General features: G+C 33.7%; 2 protein-coding genes across 3 annotated transcripts; both read left to right on the forward strand.

The window, feature by feature from the left end:
- Positions 1 to 513: 513 nt before the first annotated feature.
- LOC107914407 (exosome complex component RRP4 homolog) lies at positions 514 to 4,246 on the forward strand. 2 transcript variants are annotated; one of them, XM_016843317.2, is made up of 8 exons: positions 546 to 896; positions 994 to 1,095; positions 1,180 to 1,225; positions 1,365 to 1,454; positions 2,440 to 2,505; positions 2,631 to 2,699; positions 3,365 to 3,836; positions 3,927 to 4,246. In XM_016843317.2, the coding sequence occupies exons 1-7, from the start codon at positions 742 to 744 to the stop codon at positions 3,800 to 3,802; spliced, it is 966 nt and encodes a 321-aa protein (XP_016698806.1). In that variant the 5' UTR covers positions 546 to 741; the 3' UTR covers positions 3,803 to 3,836; positions 3,927 to 4,246. The 2 variants fall into 2 exon arrangements, with proteins under 2 accessions (XP_016698805.1, XP_016698806.1); XM_016843316.2 differs by having other exon boundaries at positions 514 to 896; positions 3,365 to 4,246.
- A 1,479-nt stretch (positions 4,247 to 5,725) lies between these two features.
- On the forward strand, positions 5,726 to 9,744 carry LOC107915345 (60S ribosomal protein L15-1). The gene is made up of 7 exons (XM_016844507.2): positions 5,726 to 5,886; positions 6,340 to 6,601; positions 6,963 to 7,160; positions 7,251 to 7,383; positions 8,230 to 8,576; positions 9,433 to 9,455; positions 9,572 to 9,744. Exons 1-5 carry the CDS (start codon positions 5,726 to 5,728, stop codon positions 8,316 to 8,318), a joined length of 843 nt encoding a protein of 280 aa, XP_016699996.1. The 3' UTR covers positions 8,319 to 8,576; positions 9,433 to 9,455; positions 9,572 to 9,744.
- Positions 9,745 to 10,789: the final 1,045 nt, after the last annotated feature.

The following is a 10,789-nucleotide window of genomic DNA, read 5'->3' on the forward strand; positions in this document are numbered from 1 at the left end:
AAATATAATTTAAAAAATCATTTTTGTTTTTATTTCTCTGTAAATTATATTTTCATGTAAAAAATATGATAAAATTAGATAATATGTAGACATTGTAGTTAAAATTTAAAAAATTATTAAAAGGTGAAATATTAAAAGTTAAATTTGTTAGTATGAAAATGTTATAAGTTGCCACGTATAATAAAAAAGAAATTTATTGACAATTATTGTACAATTTTTAATGTAGCCGGTCCAAAGTAACTTAAGGCTAATTTAGCAATGCTTTTGAAAAATGTTGTGTAAAAGTATTTTTGATAAATACTTTTGAAAAGTTTAGTTTAAGATTTGAGTGTTTAACATTACTGTTAAAAAATATTTTTGAGAAATAAAATGTCCATATTTAGACATATTATTATCAAGTAACAAATATACATTTAAATAATATTTAAATTAATTAATATTATTATATTTTAATAAGAATATAAAAAAATTATTTTAATTTATTAACAACAATACTAAACACTTAAAAATTTTAAATGAACTTTTCAAAAAAAGTTGTTCCACCTTTTAAAATCAATTTTCAAAAAGAGCTGATAAACAACCCCAGAACCTATCCATTAATAGCACATTGAAGGCCTAATTAGCGCAGAGCAAAATTTGGGGGAATAATTGATGCACAGGGTTTAGGGTTTTTCTGTTTTACAGCCAGAGATCGAAATACTCACTCCAACATCAAGCTTTTGCTGATTTGCAAATAAAAAAATGAGAGGATTACAGCTGCCCTTGAGCCAAACGCAAAGAATACGACTTCAAAGAGCATTGGAAAAGCTTCAGTCTCTTTCTTGTAAGGCCAATTCCGACGCTTCCGTTACCGTCGCCGATACCATTCCCGTCAACTACGAAGACGCTTTTCTCAAGTACCCCCATCCCCCAAAATTACTCAATTAAGCTATATCTTTACCTGAATTTATATATAAATTGATTAACACTTTTTTCCTTTTGAAATTGTTTAAGAGGGCATGGGACAACGGACCTAAATGGCGATTTGGTGGCAACTGTGTGTGGCGTGGTGGAGCGCATCAACAAACTGGTCTATGTACGCGCTTTACGCGCTAGGTATTCTTAAAAATTTTACCGTTCAGTTCAAATGCCTTTTTTTTTTGTGGTAATTTGATTGATTTCAAATGTTAAATCATTTAGGTACAAGCCTGAGGTTGGGGATATCGTAGTGGGACGTGTAGTTGAGGTAATGCCTAAAAATGCGAGAAAAATACTTTCACCATTTCTAGATTGCAGGAAGTTTCTTTATATATATTTTATGGAAACAACCTCAATTGATTCTGCATTTTTATACAATTTTTGTAGCTTTCTTTTGGATTTTTTAGGTTTCTCAAAAGCGATGGAGATTGGAGATAAATTTCAGCCTAGACGCCATTTTAATGCTTTCCTCCATGAACATGCCTGATGGTATTCAGGTAACTAGTATATCAATTGTAACTTGTACTACCCTTTGACACTAAACCAAGACTTTGATGGATCTCTTAAAATATTCAGTAGAAAGCATTGAGAATATTTGCTGAAATTGTATCAAGGTAGGATGTTGTATTAAGAGTTCAGCAGTCCTATATCCTAGATTAGGAAAACTGTTTTATTCGGCCTTCCATTGTTTTTTATATTGCTTCATAGTATTCTTAGAATTTGATCTTAATAAGAGTTATTAGTTTCTGATCGTTTGTTTATTTTAGTTTGTTCAAATTAGCTCAAAGATTAATAATTTGTTCTCTGCATTAGTTATTGTTGGATAATTTAAATTAACTGGATAAATAAAAACCACACTCTTGATTTAACTTGATTCCCTACTTGTTATGTTCTTTTTTTTATAAAAAAAGTTGCAAAGTGACTCTAGGAGTTTCCCTTGACCTTTCATAAATTTCTGGCCTGATCATCTTGCAGTGGGAAGCTACACGGGCTGAATTCACAATAATCCCTAGTGCAAAAATCTCATACTTGACAATGGAAGCAGAAGGAACTTTTCCCCTTTTCTAGTGAAAAAGAGACCTTTTCCTCTAGAGGGAAGAGGTTTCTTTCACTTGTTGCTCTTCTGTCTCTACTCTTTAATTATCTGATAGTTAGAGTGTCGGTTTGTATTTATTTATCTTAGTAAGGATCAGAGTTCTTTTATTGTCTCTTTAGATGATAATTGTGATTAGCTGAAGTTAAATTGCCAAGAGAAAAGAAAGTCTATATTTTAAAGTGACATGCTAGAAGATTGACTCTGATGGATGGCTTATCCCACTGAGTCCAACAGTTCTAATTAACCATATGTCCAGTTGGGGGGGGGGGAATGCTTATACTGGCTGCTTATTCGATGTGATATGTTGACTAACCATAATTGTCTTATTAGATTTTGCTCTGTTGCTTACAAGTTTTCTTGTTTTAAATTTCACTATTGATTGTTAGAGGCGGCGTACTGCTTTGGATGAACTCAACATGCGTTGTATTTTTGAAGAGAACGATGTTGTCTGTGTAAGTGTAGTGGCATACTTTTTGTTTATTGTTTTATATAGTTCCCATGTAAACATGCTATATGACAACAAATGCAATAAAATGATAAACATCAATGTTATATAACATTCTTTTTCTTTTCTCAGGCTGAGGTTCGTAATTTCCAGCATGATGGCAGCTTGCAACTCCAAGCAAGAAGTCAAAAGTATGGGAAGGTATCTAATTAGAAGGCTTTTGTTTATTCCTCGTGCTTTTTCTTGCTTGGTTGTTTAGTTTCTGTGTGTTTATCTCTTTATTAAGCAATATGTGACAAAAGAATGACAGTATAAGCTTTTTTATGCAACAGGTCTTGAAAACAATTATGAATCAGAATCAAATGGAGAGAATAAAGCATTAGCTGTTGTCTGTTTGTTTGTTTTCTTTCCCGGTTTATGTTTAGAGAAAATTGGAACTTTGGAACTTTCTGAATTTATAGTGCTGCAAGCCAAATCTTTATGTTGCAACTTGCAATGTAGCTAGTTACTTTAACTTAGTCATGAAATTGGGCGGTAAACTTGGATATCACCCAAAAGGAAGGGAAATAGGGTGCTCAACAAGACCCCAAATCAATTTGCTCCATGAAGCATTTCTGTGAATCAAAACCAGGAGAGAAGTATTTAGGTTATTAGGAACTTTATTTATTTTTTCTTTTTCTTTGCGACATGAAGACATAATCCAATTGTGTTTCTGTGAATCCTTTGTACTGATGCATCCTATGCATTTTGTAAGTCTTGCCATAAAGTTTTGTTGCTTCAATTAGATTTTTTTTCATACAATACTCTATTTGCTTGCACTGTCTTTTTTAATTATGCTTTTGCTGATGGAATTGACATGTACACAGCTTGAGAAGGGTCAATTGCTCATAGTTGATCCTTACCTAGTGAAGAAAAGCAAACAGCATTTCCATCACCTTGAACAGTTTGGAATTGACCTGATACTCGGACATAATGGATTCATATGGGTTGGTGAACATGTTGAAGCCAGAGACAGTATGGTAGTGGATCAAGCTAATAGTTCTGAACAATCCAGGGTTCCTGAAGAAAAAAACCAAACTCATACCCCTCTAGAGATGAGGCAGAACATATGCAGAATTGCGAATGCTGTTCGTGTGCTGTCAACTTTAGGTTTCAGTATCGATGCAGATTTGATCCTGGAGACAGTTGAGTTGAGCAGCACAGTGAAAATTGACATACATGACATGCTAGGCTCAGAGTTTCATGTTTTGGTTGCGGAAAGGGAAGCTGAGCGGAGAAGCTTGATGGGAAAGCGGAAAAGATGATGTGATATTCAGCTGTCAGCAGTTATCTTTCAAGGTAACATCGCTAATTTGCTACAATGCGAGGAAAATGGTGAACCTAGTGCAAAATTGTTCCCGTTCATAACCATTATAATTTATTTTATAGAATTTTAATGGTTCCGGCAGAGATGGAAGAAACGCCATGGAATTTAGAGGTTAATATATGCAAGGAAAAACTACATTAAAATGTAGAGCTGAGACTGTTAATAGCATCTAGAATGAAGGTTCCGGTAGGCTGGGAAAGAAGAAACAAATATGAGCTTTACATTTTTAAATTATGAAAGAATTAGTGAATGTCCATGATGAATCCGAGGAACACAAGGCAAGACAATTTCTTTGTAATGGTAATTGAATAATGAGAATTAGGATGTAAATTTGCCTTCATAATCTATCTATTTGAGTGTAGCTCGAAAAAGTTAAATTTCACTTCAGTCATTATTGATTCGAATCGAACAGCTTGAATGAGCCAAGTTTGGGCTATCTTTACTACCTAACTAGTAGCCTGCTGCTATACTTATCATTGCTATTCCTGATGCTGCTCATTTTACAGTTTTTCTTGAACAAATAACTCCTTCCCTATAGAATAAGAAAGTGAAATCATCAAAAAGGAGATAGTATTCCTGGGTTATCTATGTTCAACTAATATTTGAATTATTAAGATACAATTATCGGCCATTAATTTTGTCACGATTAAATAATATATAAGTTTAAATTTATCAATTATTTGGCATAAAGGGTTTTAAGTCTTGCAAAAATGGAAGGGCCGAGTACCATGATGTAGATTTGTACAAGATACCAATGGATCGCATGGGGTTCAGATTTCGATCAAGAAATTTCCAGATTCGATAAAAAAGAGAAAAATTCAGATTAATACAGTACAAAGGAAAAGGATGGCGGTATGTTGTATGCATCTGTTACAAGCCACGTCAGTATACCCTGCTAATAGTCAAGGTCCATTATTTCGCCAACGAGGAATTTTGCGGCTTAGAAATCAAATCATAATATATATGCACACACGACTCACTCTTAAAAAGTCAGCGGAAAGACACCCGATTAAGGTCTTTTTGTCTTCATTCCTAACTACAATCCTTTCTTTCGCATGGTCCTTGAAGAATATGGGATTGCGCCAGGGCAGCTGACTGATTTATCTTGGTGGATCTTGATGGAATACTTTCTACACTGTAGCAGCCAGAATGAGCCACCCATGCTCGGCGTCTTCCAACGTTCTATTGTTTAAAAGTCCTGACTTAAGGGCCTTCGGTGGGGATGTCTTATTTTAGTGTTCGCCAAGGCCGCAAACTCATTCCCAAGGATTGGGCTCCAAATTTTCGCCTAGATTGAAATAAATTCATTCTGGTCAAAAGCAGACTCACCAGCGGTTTCAATTTTCTCACAAAGTGGTTAATTCCTATAGAGCCTACTTGTCCCCAAACCCAATCCTTAGACACCGAGATCGCCATGGTGCAAGTTGAAAGGCTAAATCTCGAGCGCACTCTGGAGTTAAGAAAACTCTTCACCGTTAGAAATATCTTTCGTTTCTATTCGAAGGGAATGAACCCAAATGGTTGGTGGGCATCAAACCTTTATCTTGGCGTGAGTTCTAAGATGGTTCAATCTGTTGAAGAGGCGTGACCATTTAAGGTCAATAATGAGTTAAATTAGGCTTTAACTAGGAAATGGAGGGAGCCCATTGATTTCTTCTATACTGTCTACAATATTCCTCCCCGCCACTGGATTTCCTCAACTCTGAGATTCATGGGTGAGTCATTGGGTAGAGACTTAGTTGAGAACATTGCTGATCCCGTTGTTCATATTGTAGGTCTTACTTCTCTCTTACCCCCATCACCTCTATTTTAGCCCAGAGTCATGGATGTAGAGGCATTGTTTGAGAGTGCGCAATAGACCATGAATGCGGTTGATTCTAGAGCACGAGCTGGCAGTAGCAGTCACAAGAGGTTGAGACTCGAAAGAGGGTTCTCTAGCGCCAGGGATAGTAACGACAACAGGTCCTGCCACAGGCCTGACAAGCAACCAATCCTTCTAGAGAGTGAATCCCTGCTCCTCCAGTAAGCATGACAACATTTCGGTTAATTTACCTAAATAATATAAAAAAATTAAATACTGAAATAGGTCGTCAGCTATATATGAAAATGATATGTTTTTTTGGGTCACGCCCATCTAACAGGCGCAACCACTTTTTTTATATTAAAAAATATATTTTTACTTTAAATAAAATATTATTATTTTATTTTAGAGGTGCTCATGGGCCGGGAGGGTTTGGATAAAAAATAGGCCCGAAATATGGGCTTGGACAAAAATTGAGGCCCGTTTTAAAAATGGGCCGGGCCTCGGGCAAAATTTTTTTGGCCCGGACCCGGCCCGGTTTCATATTAAATATATATTTTTTATAAATATACTACATTTAGTTTTTAATTTTAAGTTTTAATTTTAATTTTAAGTTTTGTTTTGTTTTACTTGTACTGCCCACTCCCAGTGTCAACAGTCTTCCTTATTCCCTAACCCTATCGTCCCCTCCCCTCCTCCATTATTTTCCCAATTCCAAAATCAAGGCATCAAGCCACCTCCGTCCTCCACCAATCGACCTCCACCGATCCACCATCAAGCCACCTCCGTCTTCCACCAATCGTCCTCCACCAATCGACCTCCACCGATCCACAGAGGGTGAGGTGCTGGGAATACCGTCAGCATCCAGCCATTGTTAGGGTCAACCACCCTACTCGTTCTGACAAGGCTCGGTGCTTGGGTTACAAGGCTAAGCAGGTAATGTCGAATTCCGTTTCATTCTAAACAACATAGCTCTGGATCTTGATTTGCTTAGGGCTTTCTCTCAAAATTTAATCAACTTATGTTCTTTAAATTAAACAATTAATTATTTGCAAATGCCATTTTCTATACCTTAATACTTGATTTTGGGCCAAAGGTTTGAGTATTTTAGTTTGACTAATCTTATTCATGTATTTGGAAGATGTTTAGAGTATGGTATCCCTAAGCGCTTGTCTAGTGTCGGACATGGGTGTTAGATATGAATGCTTTGAGCTAAATGGTATAAGGGAATAGTAAGGCTCTCTGTACATAATTTGACTTAAATTTTCCCAAATAAAGTAGATGTGTACTTTTACAGGGTTTTGTAGTTTATCATGTTCGAGTTAGAAGGGGTGGTCGAAAGAGGCTTGTTCCCAAAGGTATTGTCTATGGTAAGCCCACAAACCAGGGTGTTACCCAATTGATATTCCAGTGTAGCAAACGGTCTGTTGTAGAGGAGCGAGCTGGTCGAAAATTAGGAGGTCTCAGAGTTGTTAACTCATACTGGATTAACGAGGTTTGTAATAGTTGCTAAATGTTCTGGTTTCTCCATTTACTGGATGATTCCATCGCCCTCATTGCTTTGTGCATGATCTGATCTTTGTAGGATTCTACTTACAAGTACTTTGAGGTTATCCTTGTTGATGTTGCACACAATGCGATCCGCAACGACCTGAGAGTTAACTGGATCTGCAATCCCGTTCACAAGCACAGGGAACTTCGAGGACTCACATCTGCAGGTAAGAAAAATAGGGGTCTGCATGGAATTGGTCACTTGCACCACAAGAATCGGCCGTCTCGAAGGGCTACCTGGAAGAGAAACAACACCCTTTCCCTTTGTCGTTACCGTTGAGTTTAGTAGGTTACTTTCAGACGTATTAATTGCTTCTATCTTTGTGGGATTTTGGAATTTCTTTTACTGAGTCTGAAATTTTTGCAAGTTTATTTCTGTTTGAGTTTTTCAAAAAAATTCAAGTAAAGTTCTTGACATCATGATATGTGCAAGTACTAGGATTTGGATTAGTTCACCTTATGACCTTTTTTGATCACCTTTTGAATTTGATATTGAGTTTTGGAGCTGGCGACCATGCTTGATTTCTGCAAATCTTGTTTGCAATATTGTTTTCATCCCTTTTATGGCTTTTATTAAATCAATTTGAGTTAATGCAATTTTGGATGAATTTGCTTGCTTCTTCTTCTGCTCAAAAGCTCTAATTTGTCTTGAAGTTCTTCCACGTTAATTTCTTTCTTTCTTTTGCTACTTCATCTATGTGATTTGCTTTTATTTTCTATAAAGTTGTTAAAAAAACAATAGTAAATGCTGGACAACAGGTTCATTATTTATTAGATAACATCAATTCTAACATAATTTTTATAGATAATTTTTATAGATAAAATATCAGGTCCATATTTTGGGCTTTGTATTTTTTCCCCGGGCTAGGCTTGGACAAAATATCAGGTCCATATTTTGGGCCGGGTCGGGCTCGGGCTAAAATTTTTATTTGGGCCCAGATCGAACCCGGCCCGGCCCTGCCCATGACCACCTCTATTTTATTTTTATTAAAAATATTTAAATATATGTACAGGTCAAAATATAGTCAACGGGTCAAAATACGGGTTAAAAATACCCGAGACCAGTCGCGCTTATCAGATAGGCGTAACCGGTCGTGCCTGATAGGTAGGCGCGACTGCCTCTCCCTTGCGCCCCTCTGCCCTGCACGGTACCCCCTTGCGCCCCTATGTGCCCCACACAAATACACTGCATTGGCAGTGTTGAGTCCCTTCACAAGGGAAAAAAAATTTTTAATGGGGGACCTTATAGGCATGGTCCTCCAAGTTCAAGGTGCACCGAAAAAGAAAAGAAATGAGAGAAAGGAGAAGAAAGAAGAAGAAGAAGAAGAAGAAGAAAGAAAGAAAGAAAGAAAGAAAAAAGGTAATGTATTATTTTAGTAAATAATTTTGTTTATAATTTAAAGAGTTCAATTAAGATGTTGTGAAATTTTGTTGTTATTAATTATTATTTATAAATTGTTTATGTTTAGTGTTTATGGTTTTGGGTTAATATTTTGTATGAATGTAAATTTTTTTGTTTTTATAATTATTTTAAAATTAATTTATTAGTAATTTAGGATTATGTTATAAATTGTTGTGTTTGTAATTATTTTAAAATTAATTTGTTAGTAATTTAGGATTATGTTATAAATTGTTGTGTTTAGTTTAGTATTTGGTGAGTTTTTAGTAATGTAAAATTATTTTGTTAAACATTTTGATAGTAATTTATTATAAATTGTTGTGTTATGTGAGTTTTTAGTAATGTAAATTAAAAAAAAAAATAATTTTATAGTTATTTTGTTAGTGGTTTATGATTAGGTTATAAATTGTTAGTGTTTTGTGTTTTGTTATAGTTATTTATTTTGTTAGTAATTTATGAGATTAGGTTACAAATTGTTAGTGTTGAGGATAGGGTTTTGTAATTTTTTAGTAATGTAATTTTTAAAAACAACAATTTTATAGTTATTTTGTTAGTAATTTATGATTAGGTTATATAAATTGTTAGTGTTTAGTTATGTGTTCTGGGATTTTTTAGTAATGTATTTAAAAAATATTTATAGTTATTTTGTTAGTAATTTATGATTAGATTATATAAATTGTTAGTGTTTAGTTTAGTGTTTTGTGATTTTTTTAATGTAATTTTTATATAATGTAATTTTATTTGACTTTTATTTATTTGAAAATTTTTATTGATTTATTAAAATGTTGATTAAATTTGTTGTTATATAATTTTATAGGTTGTTTGAAAGAAACTAATCAGGTATGTTTCTATTTCTATTTTTATTTTTTTAATTCGTATGTTTTTTATGTTTAAATAGTTTATATTTATTTTAATTATATTATTATTGTAAACTAACATAATTTTTTTTATTGTAGGTAAATTATGAGAAATTATGAGATATTTACCGTGTTTTTTTGTTTCAGAAATTTGAAATAATTTATTGTATTTTTGAAACAAATTAAATGAATTTTTTTTTAATTGCAGATTTGCAACAAATGAGTTCTTTGATTAATAATAATCACATATCAAGTACTATTAATGAGATGGTAATGAAATTTTTATTTGATACTCATGTTATTTGCAGAATTAAATTATATTGTATCAATTATTTTGCTAATTTAATAATGTCAGGGCCCATACTGTAACACTCCTTACCCGAAACCGTTGCCGGAGTTGAGCACGAGACGTTATTTGACTTAACTTACTAGTTTGAGGCATAAAAATTTGCTTTTAAAATTAATTTCACTATTTTCAACAAACCCGTCCAATCGCATAGCAGTTACTAAATTAATTATAACTCGAGTTACGAAACTTGAAATTTAGATCGTAAATTTTCCCTGAAACTAGATTAATATATCTTCATACCATAAAATTTTCAAAATTTTTGGTTTAGCCAATTAGTACAGTTTATTAGTTAAAGTTTTCCCTGTTTCACTGTTCGACTGTCCTGACCTCTCATCACTAAAATTCAATTTTCTCATTGTATGATTTTAATATGGTGTTCTCAATTCTTTCTACAGAAAAGAGACTCATTAAGGAATCTAGACATATAAATTACAACTCATAAATATTTTTGTACAATTTTTAATGATTGTTCTGACCATATCTAACTAAAATCCACATATCTCAAAATATAAAATTCCTTTTTCTACACCGTTATTTTTCTATGAAAATAGACTCAATAAGATTTAATTATATATATCATTCACTCTATACTTAATTTTAAAGTATCCTTAGTGAATTTTCAAAGTCACGTCACTGCTGCTGTCTAAAATCTATTTCATTGCAAATTTTTACTTTTTCACAATTTCTAGGTATAAACTATCACCTAGGCATTCATAATACCAAACATATTCTTACTTAGCCATTTTAATAGCTAAATATTATCACATATTCACACATCATCCTTTAGCATTATCATAAGGACATACATTCAAAATGACTAAGTCCCTATACATGCCATAGTTCAACATTGATCATCATAAAATATCGAGTTGTTGTGGTTGATAGTGTGGACGGTCTCCGACGTCTTTAAGATCCCTGAAGTAGCTTTGCAATACTATAAAAGAAAGAAACATAAAAGAATTAAGCAT

This window comes from Gossypium hirsutum, chromosome D10 (genome assembly GCF_007990345.1).
Source record: "Gossypium hirsutum isolate 1008001.06 chromosome D10, Gossypium_hirsutum_v2.1, whole genome shotgun sequence".
Classification (NCBI taxonomy): Eukaryota; Viridiplantae; Streptophyta; class Magnoliopsida; order Malvales; family Malvaceae; genus Gossypium; species Gossypium hirsutum.

Coding starts and splice junctions, on each gene's coding strand:
- LOC107914407 (XM_016843316.2), top strand. CDS start 742: ATGAGAGGATTACAGCTGCCCTTGAGCCAAACGCAAAGAATACGACTT. Junction 1,096..1,179: donor GTACGCGCTTTACGCGCTAG/GTATTCTTAAAA, acceptor TAAATCATTTAG/GTACAAGCCTGAGGTTGGGG. Junction 2,700..3,364: donor GAAGTCAAAAGTATGGGAAG/GTATCTAATTAG, acceptor ACATGTACACAG/CTTGAGAAGGGTCAATTGCT.
- LOC107915345 (XM_016844507.2), top strand. CDS start 5,726: ATGAATGCGGTTGATTCTAGAGCACGAGCTGGCAGTAGCAGTCACAAG. Junction 5,887..6,339: donor AGTGAATCCCTGCTCCTCCA/GTAAGCATGACA, acceptor CCTTATTCCCTA/ACCCTATCGTCCCCTCCCCT. Junction 7,384..8,229: donor TCGAGGACTCACATCTGCAG/GTAAGAAAAATA, acceptor ATATATGTACAG/GTCAAAATATAGTCAACGGG.